At 39.0% G+C, this 19,405-nt stretch overlaps 1 protein-coding gene across 2 annotated transcripts in view; it reads left to right on the forward strand.

Moving 5' to 3' along the window:
* kcnd2 (potassium voltage-gated channel, Shal-related subfamily, member 2) overlaps positions 1-19,405 on the forward strand; it is a 506,561-nt gene that overhangs the window by 478,521 nt on the left and 8,635 nt on the right. The window contains exons 4-6 of one of the 2 annotated variants that reach the window (XM_072551528.1): positions 8,196-8,294; positions 13,122-13,217; positions 15,431-15,490. In XM_072551528.1, the coding sequence (XP_072407629.1) occupies positions 8,196-8,294; positions 13,122-13,217; positions 15,431-15,490 (255 nt within the window). The remainder of the gene's footprint in view (positions 1-8,195; positions 8,295-13,121; positions 13,218-15,430; positions 15,491-19,405) is intronic. The other variant, XM_072551529.1, reaches the window with a different exon arrangement.

Here is a 19,405-nt window from a genome sequence, read left to right on the forward strand (position 1 = left end):
ATAAGGTGGGAAAGTTGATTCTATTGATAATTTTAAACGAGAGTTGGGCAGTAACTTGAAGATGAGGATCTTATAGACTTTTGGAGGGATTACACACATTGTTCTTTGAAAGAGCTAATGTAAACAGGACGGATACATTGGCCTTCTCGTATCTTGTAAGTGTCAATGATGATTGTGTTCAAGCTCAAGTAGTCTTGCATTGCTTCGCCAATGTTTGACAATAGTAGTAGTTTATACAAATACTATGAATTTCCTCAACAATTTTCGCAGTTATTTGACAAGTGCAACCCAATGATATTGCTTTCATCTGATACGATTTATGATGAAACATGATCACAAATTTCTACCATCACTCAGTATTTTAACTGTTTTTTGTGACATTTAGTTTTAATGAAAATTTAAGTTGACCATCGACAATAGAAAAATTATAAATCCCCAGTAGCGCTACATCATTTTCACAGAAGAAGCAAAAGCCGAGAGCTAGTTAATAAAGCTAAGTGTGTGATTGGGAGATATTATTACTTTATTAACCTTTAATACCTGATGGAGAAAGTTTCACAGAACATTGCTTTAATGGGCTTCATTATCCAGATGAATCCTTTGCTAAAATATGCAGTCGTATTCAAATTGACTGTCCTAATATTCTCTTCATGTGAGTGCATATTTTTATAGTAAGCTTTAGGTGCACAGTAAAATAAGATAAATAGAAATCATCTGTCAAAATTCTTCAAAATATTTGATCAGATAAATGCCAAAAGTAACACCAATGCACATGCCATCTGTACGCTCAAGTATATCAGAGCCAGTGATGAGAATTTTAATAAATTTGCACACAGATGTATTTAATCTTAAGCATTAAATGATGTATAATCTTTAAATGGTTGACAAAGAAAGTGTGATTTGGTTTTAAAGCAGGCTTGTAGGTTTTTTTTTCCTGTTATTGTCTTATGTGAAGTAATAATGAGACCTTCTCGAGCTAATCCTGTTTTTGTCCACATTGTAGTTGAATTTCAGTTATATTTGCCATATATGTAACCAACTGATGCAAGAGCAGCTTCAAGTTTTTATTCAACATAGTTGTGACAACAGCAAAATTTGAAACTGTATTACATTCCAAAACTAAGGGCCACAAAACAAGATGAGTCCTAATAAATTCAGTAAGGACTTCACAAGAAAGTTCCTTACTCAAAGTGGTGAGAATGTGTAACTTGCTGACGTGTAAATATGGAACTTGTTGAGGCAAATGGCAAAGATGCCTCAAGGAAAACTATAAGTACACAATGGATAAAAAGCTAAGAGTGAAATGAGTCGAGTGGGTTAAGGAATTTTAGTGGAGTGTAGACATTGGCATTTGACCATTGGGTTGGAATATCCTGTTTTGTGCAATGCTGATTTGATATCAACGGTCATTTTAGAGCATACTCCAGCTAACACCCTCCCTTAACCTTGCATAACTGCATTGTGCATTCAGCAGCAGGAAGGAGCCCCAATAGCACTATTTAAGGACATCAATAACTACTTAGGTGCCAGTTTTCAGTGGAATTCTTTTCACAGCTGCTATGGTTCTACATGTTTGGTGCTTCCTATATTAGCAAATATAGTTGCACAGGACCACTGGTTATGGTGTGGTAGGACTTAAAATGCACAATAGTAACTTTCTTAGATTTCTTTGGTAGCACCTTCCAAAACCAGGATCTTTTCCCTGTAGAAAACAAAGGCAGCAGCAGTACACAACACCACCATCTGCGGACTTGCCTCCAAGGCACACATCACCTTGGCTTGGAACTATACCTCTGGTCTTTCATTGTTAATAAATAGAACAGTATAGCACAGGAACAGGTCCTGCAGCCCAACCTGTCTTGGCCAACCATGATGCCGTTCTAAACTAATCCCATCTGCCTGCATATCGTTCATATCCTCCTCTTCCCTGCCTGTTCATGTGTCTGTCTATACATCTCTTAAATGTTGCTTTCTTATCTGTTCTACCACCTCTCCCAGCAGCATGTTCCAGGCACCTACCACCCTTATCTGTTCTACCACCTCTCCCAGCAGCATGTTCCAGGCACCTACCACCCTTTCTCACACATCTCCTTTAAACTACCCCCCTCACCTTAAACTCCTTTAAACTTTCCCCCTAGTGTTTGACATTTCCAACCTGGAAAAAGGACTCTTTTGCACCTTCTCCAAAGTCTCCACATTCTTCCTATAGTGGGACGACATGAAGTGCACACAATACTCCAAATGTGGTCTAATTAAAGTTTTATACAGCTGCAACACGACTTGCTAACTTTTATACTCAATGTCCAGAGGAACGAAGGCAAGCATACATTCACCTTATTTACTACCTTATCCACTTGTGTTGCCACTTTCAGGGAGCAATAGGCTTGCACCCCAAGTATATCAATGCTCCTCAGGATCCTTCTATTTACTGTATATTTTCCTCCTGCATTTGACCTCCCAAAATGTAGTACCTCACACTTGATCAAATTGAACTACATTTGTAATTTCACCACTTAACTTTACAACTGATCTATAGCTTGCTGTATCCTTTACAACCTTCCTCACTGTCCAAAACTACACTAATTTTCATGTCATCCACAAACGTATTAATCACATCATCTAAATTTTCATCCAGCTCATCTATGTATAAGACAAACAAAGAGGTCCCAGAACTGATCCTTGTGGAACACCAGTGGTCACAGACTTCCTAGTCAGAAAAACACCCTCCACAACTGCTCTCTGTCTTCTATGACCAAGCCAGTTTTTTATCCAATTTACCAACTCACTGTAGATCCCATGTGCCTTAATCTTCTTGACTAGACCACCATGAGGGACCTTGTCAAATGCTTTAGTACAGTCAGGCAGACAACATCCACTGCCTTACCCTCATCAACCATCTTTGTCACCGCCTCAAAAAAAATCAAATTTGAGAAACAAGACCACCCCCATATAAAGTCATGCTGGCCATCCCTAATAAGTCCATTTTTTTTCTAAATTTGAGTAAATCCTGTGCCTAATAATATTCTCCATTCATAACCCTACCACTGATGTAAGGCTAACCGGCCTGTAATTTCCCAGATTATCCCTGTTGCCCTTCTTAAACAAAAACACAACTTTGGCTATTTCCCAGTCTTCTGGGTCCTCGCCTGTGGCTAAAGAGGATACAAAGATCTCTGTCAAGGCCTCAGCAATCTTATTCCTTGCATACTTCAGTATCCTGGGTTAGATCCCATTAGGCCTTGGGGACTTAATGTACTTTAATGGTTTTCAAGACACCCAACACCTTCTTCTTAATATCGACTTGCCCTAAAATATCAACATACGATTCCCAAAGATTACCGTCATCCATGATCTTCTCCATTGTGAATACCAATGCAAAGTACTCAATAAGGACCTCACCCAATTCCTCTGGCTCCACACATAAATTTCCTCCTTTGCTCTTGAGTGGGCCATTCTTTCCCCAGCTTCCCTCTTGCTCTTATTATATGTGTAAAATGCCTTTGGAATATCCTCAATCTGGCTTGCCAAGAATATTTCATGGCCCCTTTTAGCCCTCCCAACTCCTTGTTTAAGTTTTTTTTTGATGAAACTTTCAATATTTCTTGTCATCCAGGGTTCCCAAATCTTGCCATCCTTACATTTCATCCTCATAGGAACATGCTGGTCCTCAACTCTAACCAATGCTTCATGGGTTAATATATTCCTAATGACTATAAGAGTACCTGAACTCAGATTTCAGTGGGAAGTGTATATTAAATGACTGTCAATAAATGTTAACCTTACCCGACACTCATGGACAAATTTGAAAAGTTTTTTGCTGATTTTAAGCTTTCTGCACAAACTATTTATCCCCTAACATGAGTCCACTTGGCTGGGGTCACACAGACCAGAACAACTCACTGGAAGAGAGAAGAGGAGCATAGGACAGAGAACATTGCCATGCAGTACAGGCCTTCAGCCCTTTGAAACCAATTTAAAGCCCATCTAACCTACATTATTCTATTATCATCCATATGTTTAACCAATGACCATTTAAGTGCCCTTAAAGTTGGAGAGTCTACTACTGTTGCAGGCAGGGCATTCCACATCCTTACTACTCTCTGACAACTATCCTATGGTTATTACCCCTCAATTTAAAGCTGTGTCCCCTCTTGCCATCACCATCCGAGGAAAAAGGCTCTCACTGTCCACCCTATCTAACTGTCTGATCATCTTCTATGTCTCTATCAATTCAATTCTCAACCTTCTCTCTAATGCAAACAGCGTGTGAACCCCCAGCCTTCCCTTCATATCAGGCAACATCCTGGTAAATCTCCTCTGCACCTTTTCCAATGCTTCCACATCCTTCCTAATTCCTGAAGAAGGGCTTATGCCTAAAACGTCGATTTTCCTGCTCCTCAGATGCTGACTGACCTGCTGCGCTTTTCCAGCACCACACTTTTCAACTCTGGTCTCCAGCATCTGCAGTCCTCACTTTCTTCTAATATGGCATCCAAAACTGTGCACAATACTCCAAATGCGGCTGCACCAGAGTTTTGTACAGCTGCAACATGACCTCGTGGCACTGAAACTCAATCCCTCCACCAATAAAAGCGAACACACCCTACACCTTCTTAACAACCCTATCAACCTGGGTGGCAACTTTCACAGATGGACACCGAGATCCCTCTGCTCATCTACCCTACCAAGAATCTTACCATTAGCCCAGTATTCTCTATCTCTGTCGCTCCTTCCAAAGTGAATCACCTCATACTTTTCTGCATTAACCTCCATTTGCCACCTTTCAGCCCAGCTCTGCAACTTATCTATGTCCCCCTGCAACATCCTTCGGCACTATCCACAACTCTGTGTGTCATCCGCAAATTTACCAGCCCATCCTTCTGTGCCCCCAACCAGGTTATTTATAAAAGTAACAAATAGCAGTGCCCTCAAAACAGATCCTTGTGGTATACCTCTAGTATCTGAACCCCGGGATAAACATTTCCCATCAACCACCACCCTCTGTCTTATTACATCTAGCCAATTTTTTATCCAAACTGCTACATCATCCTCAATCTCGTGCCTCCGTATTTTCTGCAATAGCTACCATGGGAACCTTATCAAATTCTTTATTGAAATCCATATACACCACATCAACCACTTTATCCTGTTTGGTCACCTTCTCAAAGAACTCAATAAGGTTTGTGAAGCATGACCTACCCTTCACAAAACCATGTTGACTATCCCTAATAAAATTATTCATTTCTAGATGATTATAAATCCTATCTCTTGTAATCCTTTCCAACACTTTACCCACAACTGAAGTAAGGCTCACTGGTCTATAATTACCAGGATTATCTCTACTACCCTTCTTGGACAAGGAGACAACATTTGCTACCTTCCAGTCTTCTGGCACTATTCCTTTGACAATGGCACATAAAGATCAAAGCCAAATGTTCTGCAGTCTCTTCCACAGTTTCCCAGAGAATCCTCGGATAAATCCCATCCAGCTCAGGGGACTTATCTATGTTCATGTTTTCCAGTATTGCTAACACTATCTCCTTATAAACCTCAATCCTGCCTAGTCTAAGAGCCTGTATCTCAGTATTCTCCTTGATCATGTTGAATACTGATGAAAAATATTCATTTAGCACCTCTCCTATCTCTTCAGACTACATGCACAACTTTCCACTACTGTCCTTGACTGGCCCTAATCATACTGTAGTCATTCTTTTATTCCTGACATCCATGTAGAATGATTTAGGGTTTTCCTCGATCCTACCTGCCAAAGACGTCTCATGTCCCCTCCTGGCTCTTCTTAGTTTTCTCTTTAGGTCTTTCTTGGCTAACTTGTATCTCTGAAGTGCCCTAGCTGAGTCTTCATGCCTCATCTTTGCATAAGCCTTCTTCTTCCTCTTGACAAGAAATTCAATTTCTTTAGTAAACCACAGTTTCCTAACTCAACCCCTTCCTACCTGCCTGACAGGTACATACTTATCAAGGACATGCAGTAGCTGTTCCTTGAACAAGCTCCACATTTTAGTTGTGCCCATCCTCTGCAGTTTCCTTCCCATCCTATGCATCCTAAATCCTGCTTAATCACCCCATAATTGCCTTTCCCCATATACCCTTGCCCTCCGGTATATGCCTGTCCATTACCATCACTAAAGTAAATGTAACCAAATTGTGGTCACTCTCACCAAAATGCTCAACTACCTCCAAATCTAACACCTGGCCTGGTTCATTACCAAATAGCAAATCCAATGTGGCTTTGCCTCTTGTCGGCCTCTCTTCATACTGTCAGGAAACCTTCCTGCACAGATTGACAAAAACTGACCCATCTAAAGTAGTCGAACTATAGCGTTTCCAGCCAATATTTGGAAAAGGTTCTGAACAAGAGTCTATTTGCTTCCATATATTCAAGGAGAAGTTCTCTTATCTAACCCTCGATGAAGAATAATGTATGCGTTGTCAAGACTCCACTGAAATTTGCAACCTGGTGCAGCTGCAAGTGCTACTAAACAGGTCAAGGACTGGATTGTCAGTGGCTATAAAAGTGATCAGGTCAAAGAATGGATAATTCTTTATAATTGATAAGTCAATTATGTAGACAACACTTAATTCTGTCTTTGCTAGGATTGAAGTCTTCTCTATGGTAGGAATGCTATTGACCACACAAACATCATCTTGTGATTTCTGCAGTGTCAACCTGTCCCTATAATATAGCCACAATGGATGTTACTCCATTAATGTCCTAATAGTAGCGCTGGGCCAATAAAGACTACCCTCAAATGACATAGCTATTGAGTTCAGTGAGCAACCTCAACACATGCATACATTGACATTAACGAAACCAGTCGGTTCTGTTATAACGCGTGTTTCTTCAACACAAATTGACTTTACCACGATTGAAGAATTCAGATCTTTATTTGTAGAACATGAATGTTCCATACCTATATTGGTTATAATGTGATACCAGCCCCATTAGCTACTGCACGATTTTCTTGTAATGCAAGATCGCTCGAGAATGGAACTATCGCTTACAACAAAACGACTATAACCATGCTACCAGGCAAAATGTGTTTAAAACATTTACACATTGAAATAATGCTTGGATCCGTTTGAACAAGCCCAGTTGTGTTCTCGCAGAGCAGGTTGCAAGAATTGTGTTGATTTGCTGTATGATACATTTCCTCACCATCATGAGGAGAGAGTTTGTGCCTCCAGTTTTAAAGCATGTAACTGAAAAACAGGAGCATGAATGTGATAGAAAGGAAGGGAGATGGCAATCTAGCCAACCATTTTCTAATCAGACTGTCCATGAAGAATTCATCTTGGTGCAATGTCAATAATCATAATCCTAATTCTCCATTCACCCAGAGTCCCACAGCGTCCACTTGGCCATAATGGGAAAGTAAAAAGACACCAGACATAAACATTCCAAACCAAATTTATAAACAAATCATGAAATGATCCACATAAAGTCAACTTCCTTTGGTGTCTGTCTTCCATGTGCCTTTGACTTTTCTACTGGTCCTCCACAGTGCTATCCTCTTGGAGGGTTGCTGTCTTTCATTGAGAGAAATTAATGTAGGTAGCCTTGGGGCATGGCTTTGAGCAGGTCTGGAGGTAGATGGCCTGACAAGAGACTGCAACATCTCAATATGGATGGATGTGGCATGAACTGAATCTGATAGGCAACAACATGTATGTTGGTCAGTATGGTCCAAGTTTCATCTGGTTGAACAGATAGAAATCTTAATTAGTTGAGAAAATTTATATGATAAGCAGAAAAATATGTCAGTGCAATCTAAACATATTTCTTGCAGTGAGGGGTAATGAGTCCATACCAGTTTGTTTTCAACATAATTCCAGTGAATCTTTGTGAATGTTAAGTGACCAAATCTTAAGTTGAATGTTTACACAAATAGCAATTTTATCATTGTAAGAATGAACTGATTTTGAAGGTGAATAAAATAAAAAATAATGCCTCAAATGTCCAATATATAAACTGGACATTTTATATGACAGAGACTAAAATGTTTATTTGGGTGAATATTTTTGATCTAAAACTATCATCAATCAATAATTTTCTCATACTTATGTCATTCCTTGGTGAGGGGTTTTTAAAATGAATATTCTTTCGTCAACGTGAAATATCATGGGAAAGGAAAAAATTGCAGATGCATTATTGATAGATTTGTTTTTTTTTACAGAAAGCCAGACTTGCAAGAATCCGTGTGGCAAAGAGTGGGAGTGCAAGTGCTTATATGCAGAGCAAGCACAATGGCTTACTAAGTGATTCATTGGAGCAGGTAATGGCTGTTGAGAACTTAGGGTTGTATTTCATTCTTCCTCTCTCAGCAAACAGAATTGAGCCAAACAAAATCAGCCAGTAGTACCCAATTTCCATGTTTGCTGATATTTGTTTGCTTTCATTTATAAGAGTGAAACTGCTTTCACTGATAATGAAATCATGAACGTGAACACAGGACTTGAATGTATTCTGTATTTTCCTAAACGGACCAGCAAGTTTCCCCTTTGATTTATGTATGTTTTGAAAGTGATCACTGGGAGCTCTGGCTAGGACTTATTAAAAACTGACAATGTGTGATGGATGCATGACCATCACTGGAGGATTACAAAAGAGGAAGCCATTGAACAACATCAAGCTATACAGTTTACGAGCACAGCAGTAGTTCCAACTGCGGTATGTGCTGGCAGTAACCCATGTGTTTTAAATCCTCCCTGGGATGTTGATTGTATCAAATGGAAAAAACAGTGAAAGTAAATATTTGCCTCCCAGAAAGTCAGGCACAAACCAGACAACACAGAAATCTGCATCACAAAACAAGGAGCTTTACCAGGCAGTCTCACCAATGCAAAAAATGTTCAACCAAAGACCAGCATTGGCTGGTGAACTGCTGAGGAAGGGAAAAGACTAGGATAATTAAAACCGCCACAGATGGTCTCGTAAAAGGGTAAGATTTAAAACAATTTGAAACATTCCAACAATCTCCATTACCATGCCCTATTTGCTCTGACACCATTTCATGTCACAAAAGATATCCTTTATTCGGGTAATGTTGAAATTGAGCTGGATGTTAAAAAAGCATGGAGACCAATGGTTTCCATGTGATACTCCAAAGAAAGGTATTTTGAAAACCAAATCCATACTTTTCCTGAAGTTGTTAATCGATTATGTTGTGCATTTTCAACTTTAAACTGTTTGCCGTGTTGATTTGTCTATCATTTTCTAAAAAAAATAGCTTGGTTAATGGCTTGGCTTAATAAAGATGAATTTCTTCAGGGCTTCCCCTGCTGTATTGGCAAAATTTCAGCAATGGTGTTAAAATATGTACGAAAAGGTGAAGTTTTCCCTATGGGTTTCTCTGACTTTGAGATAAAGTAGCCTGTCCCCATCAAAGGAGCCAAGCAATTATTAATGTAAAGGTACTTCAAACAGCAAGAGGTCATTTGCCTGTAATTAACTGCAGGATATCACCTCTTCATCCAAATGGCAGCTTGAAAGAGACAGGTCAGATTAGCATCCAGGCATCACAATGAAGTTTCAATACCCCATCCTGACTGTGAGCAGGGACACAAGAAATCAGCAGATAATTTTGCAGCTTCTTCCATCACATGTCAGATGTTGGGTGATGACCCTGTTTATGCAAGTAACTGAGATTTCCGCCCAACATTTCCTGTATTTATAGTAATGAGGAGCAATTCGCTGGAAGAAACGTTTTCTCGCCCACCCACCCTGCAGTTAATCTCACTCATTTATCAATGTTTGTTTTCACAGCAGCCAAAACATCAAAAAAGACACAATACAAAGAACAACTTGAGGCTTAAGTGTACCCTTTCGCCATCAGTATTAAACACAAATTGCATGGGCTTCTTGAATAATTGACCTTGATTTTAAAGTTGAGAGTGTGGTGCTGGAAAAGCACAGCAGGTCAGGCAGCATCCAGGAGAATTGACGTTTCGGGCACAAGCCCTTCATCAGGAAGCTTCCTGCTGAAGGGCTTGTGCCCGAAACATTGGCTCTTCTGCTCCTCGAATGCTGCCTGATCTGCTGTGCTTTTCTAGCACCACACTCATGACTCTGATCTCCAGCATCTGCAGTCCTCACTTTCTCCTACTGGATGGTAAACTGCCTTTTCCCCCAAAACCCCATTCCTCATCACAGCAATGAGTGGGAGAGGATCACGGAGGGTTAAAGCAATGGAATCAAGCAACTACACCTCATTCCCATCCATTTTAATGATGAGATCGGCAATGAAACTCCAAAGAGAGGCAGGCAGGGGGCTAATTAACATGCAGTACCAATGGCCTGATGATATAATAGATGTTACCCACTAAGTCTAACTGTAGGTAAAGAGAAGACCTGCACTTTTACTGTCAAGTACCAGATCTGAGGTGGGAGGCATGATTGCTGGGTATAGCTCCTTTTAGTTTGCTCCCCTTCCCCTCAGTTATGACTGATTAGTTCTGCAGGCTCCATCTCCTCACCCATCCCAATTCAGATCCCAGCCTGAAGAAGCATCTGCACTCAATCGCACAATGCTCACTACCGATTGCTGAGAACCACCCAAAATGTGACATCCTGTTGCTACTGCCTGCTGACCCAGGCAGTCAGTTTGGCTGGCTAATAGACAGGAATTAGCACAATATTATTCATGTCTGGTCATGATTAAAATCAGCAGTACCTCCAGATCTTCAGCCTTGCTAAACACTTTACCCACTAACAGGCAATTGCATCAAAAATGATTTTAAAACCAGCCAGGTGCAGACAAGAAGAAAATAAATAAGTTAATCAGTGAGAGGAGAAATCTGCAGCAGAGATGAATCATGGAAAAAATAAATCACTGCAGAGGAAGGATACTGCAGCAAGGGAATTCTGCTGAAAAGTGAAATTCTGCTGCAGGAGAGACAAAAGTAAAAGAGATACAGAATGGAAAATAAATAAAGTGAACAATCAGATACCCTGTTGTATAAACTTAAGAAAAAGTTAAATTGTGAGAGAATATTGTGTTCCAAGACTCAGGATTAGAGCATCAATACGAATAGGAATGTTACTAAACAAAAATATAGAGTATTTGGAGAAACCGAACAGGTCTGGCAGCATCTGTAGGCAATAAAACAGTTAATATTTCCAGTCCAGTGACTCTTCATCAGAACTGTTGGTAAGGTGTCAAATTTTCCAGCCTCAATTGAGGGATATGTTCCCTATTTGCACATGAAAAAGCCAAATTCCTTTACAAGTATGACAGGTGAGAGATCTTTAGTGACAATACACTTCCAAACTTTTACTATTTTCCTTCTATTAAAAAGTAAGCAATCCCCTCCCAGGAATCAATTTCATTAGTCAATGTAAGGTGTGAGATCTTCTAATAACAAAAATATGAATAAAAGTTAAGAGTCCATGATGGAGGCTTGACTAACTAATAGAAGGCAGAGAGTTGGGATAAAGGTATTTTCAGGATAGCAACCTGCGATTATTGCTACATGGTTGGTTAATGCTGGGCCATAAATGTTGACAATATATATTAATGACTTGGATGAGGAAAATAAATGTACAATAGCCAAGTTTACAAATGATGCAAAAATAGTTGGAAAAAACAAGTGGTGAGAATGGCACAGACAGTCTAGAGAGAGATATAGACAGTCTAAGTGAGTGGGAAAAACTTAGCAGATGGAATAATAATGTGGGAAATAAAATGTAAGAGCTAGAGCAGGAGTAGTCAATTCAGCCCTCGAGCCCGTTCTGCAATTTGATACGATCATGGCTGATCTCATCTTGGCCTCAACTTCATTTTCCTGCCCACTCTACATAACCCTTCAACCCATCATTAATTAAAAATCTCTCATCTCCTCCTTAATTTTGCTTACTATCCCCAGCATCCACCACACTCTAAGGCAGGGAATTCCACAGATTTACGATCCTTTGAGAGATATAATTTCTCCTGATCTCTGTTTTAAATCTGCTATCCCTTATCCTAAAGTATGACCTCTCGCTCTGACTTGCCCCATTTGAGGAAACATCCTTTCTGCATCCACTTTGTCAATTCCCTTCAGCATCTTATATATGTCAATTCGGTACATCTCAAATGTGAGGTTTTTCACTTTGGTACAAAGAACAAAGAGCTGCATATTGTTTAAATTGAGAAAAATGACAGAAATCTGCTGCATAGATAGAGGGATTGGAGGAACCTTCATGCGTGAAAAGTTAGTACCCAAACTCATTGGAAAATGAGCAGGTGAATGGAATTATGGCCTTTGTTTCAAAGGGAATGGAGTAAACTATGCAAGGCACAAATCAGACAATAACTGAAATACTGTTATCAGGTTTGTTCCCTTTATTTAAGGAAAGATATACTGGCAGTAGAAGTATTCTTGAGAATGTTCACTAGGTTGATACAGGTAATGGGGGTGTTCAGTAGTTGAATCTATACTCTTTGCAGTTTATAAGAATGAGAGGTAACCTTATTCAAGCATATAAGATTCTTAGAAGACTTGAGAGGGTGGATGTGGAGAGGTACTTTCCATTTGTGGGAGAATCTAGGTCTTGAGAGTATAATCTTAGAGTAAGGGATTACTCATTTAAGACAGAGATGAGGAAAAATACCTTCCCTCAGAGAGTGAGGAATCAATAGAATTACTTACGTAGAGAGCTATCAAGGCTGGGTCATATTCAAAACTGAGTTAGACAAATGTTTAATCAATAAGGGAATCCAGGGTTATGGGGTAAAGACAAGAAAATGGAGCTGACAATTACTATATCAGCCATGATCTCCATGACTGGCACAGCAGAGTCAATGGGTAATGGCCTACTTCTCTTGTGTCTTATGGTCTCTTCAATATAAAAAAGCTAAATCCTTGTACCCTGAAGTCTTCTAACTGTGCTCCTTTGTAGTCTTGGACATGGAGAAGCAGATGGATGATTTACCAATGTCTCCATTGCATACACCAAGTAGAGAAAAAAAAATTAACTCTGACCATCCTAATGAAATTTGATGTTTATGTATTTTTCAGATTACATACAAGTAAAAGTAAAACATATATTTATATTGAACCAGAGTTTAGAATTTCTTTAATTCTCTACATATTTTTAGTTCTTTACTTCATGTTTTTTCTAGTTGTCTAATGACGAAGAACAAGCCCTAGTTAGCAAGTCAGGGTCTTCATTTCAGAGGCAACATCACCATCTGTTACACTGTTTGGAAAAAACTACGGTAAGGAATGACATCTAAGGTCTCATGAAAATGTGCAAGTGAAATGAGCTCATCCTCTGAGAAATAGTTTTTTTGTGTGTTTTTGCATTTTTGTTTGAAAGTGGATTGACCTAAAACTATGACGATATTTGCAAAATGAACTTACTTATTTGCTGAAAAGATTTTAACACAAATAATCTGTTACACAGCACTACACCATCATGCCTTTCACCTCCAATGGGAATATACTGGAAGCAAAGTCAAAATAAGAATATTCCAAATAATATGTGAAAGGGTCTAGTTGTAGCTCTTGTTTCCATATTACTTATATAGCTAGTCCAATTCAGTTATTGGGCAATGGCTTGAGATATTGGTGGAGGAATAATCAGCAATGTTAATGCCACTGAACATTAAGTGGAGATGGTTAGATTTTCTCTTATTGAAGATGTATCATACTATATAAATAGAATAAGCAATGGGAAATAAATATTTAATTAAAATAAACTTTGGGTTAAGGACTTCGATAAAAACAAGTACATTGAAGAAATTCCTGGAAATGCATCTGTGATAAAAATAACCTGCAGGAATTTCAATCCACTTGTGAAAATTCTTATATGTTTCATAAACCATCATCGTGTTTTATTAACCATCTATGCTTGCAAAGTATGTGCCAACCACAACTGAAGCTGCAAGAAAGATTTGCATGTCTCGTATTTCTGACGAAAAGTGCAAGGGATCTTATTATTTGTAGAACTGTGTCTGAAGTGTTTGCTGTCTGCATATTTTTCAAACTCAGATGTCATTTTTATTTATATGTACACCTCCATTAAGGTACTGGGTGTCAGTGTGAGGACACTTAATTTCAGCATGAATTATTTCTCAGTCAGATATGAGAAACGATTACGTGTGTTGTACTCGAGCAATGAGCCTCGACTTTTAATCTGAGAGATTTACATAGTACCATTGTAACTAATTAAATTTACATCTGAGTAGTCTTTAAGACTGAGTAGCTCTCTGAGTCAGGGTGCTAATTTAATATTATTTTTTGGTTCTGCCTGCACATCAACAAGAAGCTGGATTAACAGCTCATTTTGTATTGGGCTATTGCAGTCAGATCTGGAAATAAGAGGTAAAAGCTTACTGTTACAGTCCACATGCCCCTCAGTTAGCTAACAGAAACATACATTCAAACTCTAAGGCTATATCATATAAAGCATTCCTTGTTCATGTCAAATACTCTGCACAGAGTAAAAATAAATTTGCATGTCTCACTCTGTGTGATGAATATTTGTTTTGAAGAAACTGCCGTGTAAGGATACCTAAAGAATGTTCCTTATAATATTCATGAAAATCGTCAATCACTTAGGCTATTTCTTCCTTCCTCATCAAAATTGTTGAAATTTAACATAGCTCTTTTTGATCAGAACATGTTTTACTTGTGCCATTTAATTAATTTTCAAAATTTCTTTGTCAGCTAAATGTCAAAATATTAACTTACAATCTTGGGATTCAGTGGCAATTGTTTAAATCTTTTTATCTAATATTATTGTAATGCAAAAGATAACCAGTAGATAGTGTGAAATCATCTGCCTTACATGGCACAGTGGTTAGCACTGCTGCCTCACAGCACCAGAGACCCGGGTTCAATTCCTGCATCTGGTGACTCTCTGTGTGAAGTTTGCACATTCTCCCCGTGTCTATGTGGGTTTGCTCTGGTTTCCTCCCACAATCCAAAAATGTGCAGGTTAGGTGAATTGGCCATGCTAAATTATCCGTAGTGTTAGGTGAAGGGGTAAATGTAGGGAATGGGTCTGGGTGGATTGTGCTTCAGCGGGTCGGTGTGGACTTGTTGGGCCAAAGGGCCTGTTTCCACCCTGTAAGTAATCTAATCTAATCTACATGAATGAAAGAGAAGACTAATGTACAGCATAAACTCAAATTTGTACTTTAAAGATAATTCATCTCTTTTTCATAGCTTTTTTTATGTTTATGCATGTTTGCATAACATTTTGTAAAGTCTTTAAAATTCATCTAGCTATGATTTGTTACTTAACCCTGAGGTTTTCTAACAAATAAACGTAAATATTACATACTTACCAGTTGTGTAACACTCCCAGTTAATGGAGGTTTCAAAAGGGATGCTGTTGTTTTGTTCAGATATTTGAATATACTCATTTTAAACTGTAATTATGCATTAGTTACTGTTTCTTTTTTGTTGGCATGTTACCATGTAGGGATTGTCCTATCTTGTGGATGATCCCCTCTTATCAATTCGGTCTTCAACGTCTATTAAGGTACCAGTTTGATTGTTCGTGTCAGCATTATCTGAATTTAAGTGTCTGTAACTGCATTTTATGGTATTTGTGCTGCAGCTGTTAATGCTTTGACAGTTTAAACATGTCTGTGTTGTATGCTGATTTTGGGTGATTGTGCAAAAGCTTCTCTGCCATTACTTGTTTTGCTGTTTTAATAAGTTTACTGTCATTCTTTCTGGAAAATATTGACCAGCTTAGCATTAGTGTCCACCACTTGATAAATGTATAAGGCAATAATAATGGCAAATGAAAACTGGTAGGTAATATTATGCCACATACATTTAGTACATCCACTGATTTTCTTTACCCCTTCATGTTGTTGAAAGTACAGTTATCTATTTCTGGTGGAGGGATTGTGGCAAGTGGGTGCAAATTGTTTTCTAACTTTAAACTTCGGACTGGAAAAGTTTAAAGTCATTGAGAATACATTCAATAGTAATTAAGATAATTTTAAACATGTAGACAATGATTTTTGGATAAACTTGGGTCAGATCCAAGAAAAAAAAAATGAATGTATTCTTAATATACTATTTATATTCATTGACATTGTAAGTAGATTTTAATTTAATTATGAACTTAATGGACAGAATTAGTGGTTCCAAATATGCCTGGAGGTTCTGCTGTTTATCTGCCATAATTCCAGCAGGAGAATAGCAAAACCCATCAGACGACAGCATGGATCTGGGTTATGCCGGGTTTCCATTGTTTCTGAGAATTCCCAGCGTTCCTCATACAGGCTAGAATTTCTACTTGATTCTTGCAAGGTAAATGGCTTCTGTAGGTGGACACGGGATGGGGTATTTTCCGCTGGGGGAGTTCTGGTATGCTTGGTCCAATTGGGACCCAATAAAGAATTTGGAGCCTGCTACAGCCAGTGAAGTGTACACCAGATCGACTAACCTGACTCCCACAGATGAAGCTCAGCCCAGGGAATTTGGACATTCGAAGAAAGGTGCAGTTTTTAAGTCTTGTTTGGCACCTTTATCTACTAAGGGTAAGGGAGCACAGCTGGAATCTGGGAAACAAATAAAAGCAGTGACAGCCCCACCAATAACCTTCATAACTGGATGACATCACCTTTTATGACTGCATGGAACAGTAAGTGCCAGTGATTCAGCTGCAGTGCTACTTGCACCTCGCGACCATCTCTCACTTGGTCCTACGAATCTGTGGCATGATCCTTTCTCAGGATGCAGGTTGGTGCCATCCCAGCACAATTATCTGAATCTTATTGGGATCTTGTTGGGATCTTATTTGGGACAATAGGCAAAGTCTTTTCCCTGGGGTCAGGGAGTCCAGAACTAGAGGACATAAGTTTAGGGTGAGAGGGGAAAGATATAAAAGAGACCTAAGGGGCAACATTTTTACACAGAGGGTGGTACAGGTATGGAATAAGCTGCCAGAGGAAGTGGTGGAGACTGGTATAATTGTAACATTTAAGAGGCATTTGGATGGGTATATGAATTGGAAGGGTTTGGAGGGTTATGGGCCAGGTGCTGGCAGGTGGGGCTAGATTGGGTTGGGATATCTGGTCGGCATGGGTGGGTTGGACTGAAGGGTCTGTTTCCATGCTGTACATCTCTATGACTCTATGATTCAATGGAATGCGTAGCCAAACCTGGTTTTAAAATGAAAATAAACATGCAAAGTGTTTTTTTTCTAAACACAAAACCAGTTTGTCTAATTCTCATATATTTATTTGAATAACCAAAATATTGTGGGCTATCATTAATTGTTTTCTCACATATTAAGTTACCAATTCTAGGTTAAAATAACTTTAATTGCTGCATAATCAGAATTATGGTTGTCATATTATTGCTTCTGTGTCTAGTTTATTTAACAAACACTGTGAATGCAAGGACTAAATGACTTGCATAAAATTATCATGACTCAAAGCAGGAACTGGTTGATATCATATTTGCAATTATGCAAATGTGACCTTGTCACTTTCGTATAATCCCTACAGTATGGAAGCAGACCATTTGGCTCATCGAGCCCATACTGTCCCTCTGAGGAGGACCCCACCAAGACCTACCACTCCCCCTGCCCTACCCCTGTAACCCTGTATTTCCCATGGCCAAACCACCTAGCCTGCACATCTGTGGGAGGAAACCTACGCAGACATGGGGAGAATGTGCAAACTCCAAACAGACAGTCATCCGATGGTGGAATTGAACCCAGGTTTTACCATTATTATTTAGGTTTTCAAGGCTTCAGAAAATGCAGCAGGTGAAAGGAGTCACAAATGGTTGTATGCACAATGTAAGCCCCTTTATAGCACTGTTTGCAGGCCAGGAGGAGCAGCAGTAATTTTTCCACCTTCAACTAGCTAAGACTAATAGTATTGTTCCCCCACCCCTACATCTGTCAACTTACCTGAGGTCCTCCTCCTTCTCAATCATCTCTAACCCATCTCTGATCACCCCAACTCATCGATAACTATATTCTACCCAATCCCACCACTATCACTAAAACCACCTGCTCTTCAACTGCAGTCTTTACTGGAAATCTTCCCCACCTGCTAGGAGCCAAAGCTGTCAGCCAAGCTGATTTTTCAAGCAGGGAGTCTGAAAAAATGATACATCCCATGTAATAGCTCAAATGCATTTGGGAAGAACCTGTACTTCTGGGTTTCTTAATTGTAACTCCTGCCCACAGTGCTCCAAAACCCTGTTGCCATAAAAAAAACCAAGATCTCAGAGTTAGTTAGCTATGAATTTGAGGCCTTTTTTTTAGGATTTATATCCCAGCTCTAAAGCAAGACTCAAAAATAGAGGAATAGATAATCAGAAGTGTTCAAATATTTGAAATTCAGTAAAACATTGATAGTAGAGTTCAAATATAGTATGTTAATGACAAATCAAGTTAGGTTACAATGTAGACAAAAAGGAAAATCAGACTGGTAATTTTTTTTTGTTTATAAGTATTTATTTCATTATAACAAGTTTACAGTCATTAAGATGCTCCTTTCAAATAACTATTTCCACAATAGCAAAACTAGCTTAGAGTCATGGTACCTAACCCGAAATCTGGAATTCTTGAAGTACAACTTAGCTAAGAGTTAATTAAGTGTTTGGTGCACAACAAACAATGGATGCTTTACATCCTTAATCTGTACTTTTCAAATTACAGTACACCCCCAATCACAAGATAACATTATAAGCAGCTTTATTTCATTTCTTATCTATGAGTAAGTAAAGTAGCACATAACAATGCCTTTAAAATTCTAAGTTCAAAATGATTCACTCAGTTAGATCCAGGATTGGCGTGAAGGTCATGTAGCTGTGTCGATCTACTGTTGAATATTGTATTATTATTAAATCTGTACATATAAAATCACTGATATTTTCTGTAGTCATCTACCTTTCCAACAATATAGGATCTGTACTGACCTGTCTCACTATGATTGCCTAGATATACTGATGAACACTTTGATACATCATGCCGTGTTTCCACAAAAAAGAATGTGTTTCAAATTGTAGTTGCTGCACTGAATCAAGCAAATTGATTTCACTGAAGTGACACTACAAACATCAATATCACCTGATTTCACCCAATAATCTCTTTCCTGCTTTATTTTAACATAGAACATAGAACAATACAGCACAGAACAGGCCCTTCGGCCCACGATGTTGTTCCGAACATTTGTCCTGGCTTAAGCACCTAACCATGTACCTATCCATTTGCCGCTTAAAGGTCACCAATGATTCTGACTCTGCCACTCCCACAGGCAGCGCATTCCATGCCCCCACCACTCTCTGGGTAAAGAACCTACCCCTGACATCCCCCCCATACCTTCCACACTTCACCTTAAATTTATGTCCACTTGTAACACTCTGTTGTACCCGGGGAAAAAGTCTCTGACTGTCCACTCTATCTATTCCCCTGATCATC

Source organism: Chiloscyllium punctatum, chromosome 32 (assembly GCF_047496795.1).
Source record: "Chiloscyllium punctatum isolate Juve2018m chromosome 32, sChiPun1.3, whole genome shotgun sequence".
Classification (NCBI taxonomy): Eukaryota; Metazoa; Chordata; class Chondrichthyes; order Orectolobiformes; family Hemiscylliidae; genus Chiloscyllium; species Chiloscyllium punctatum.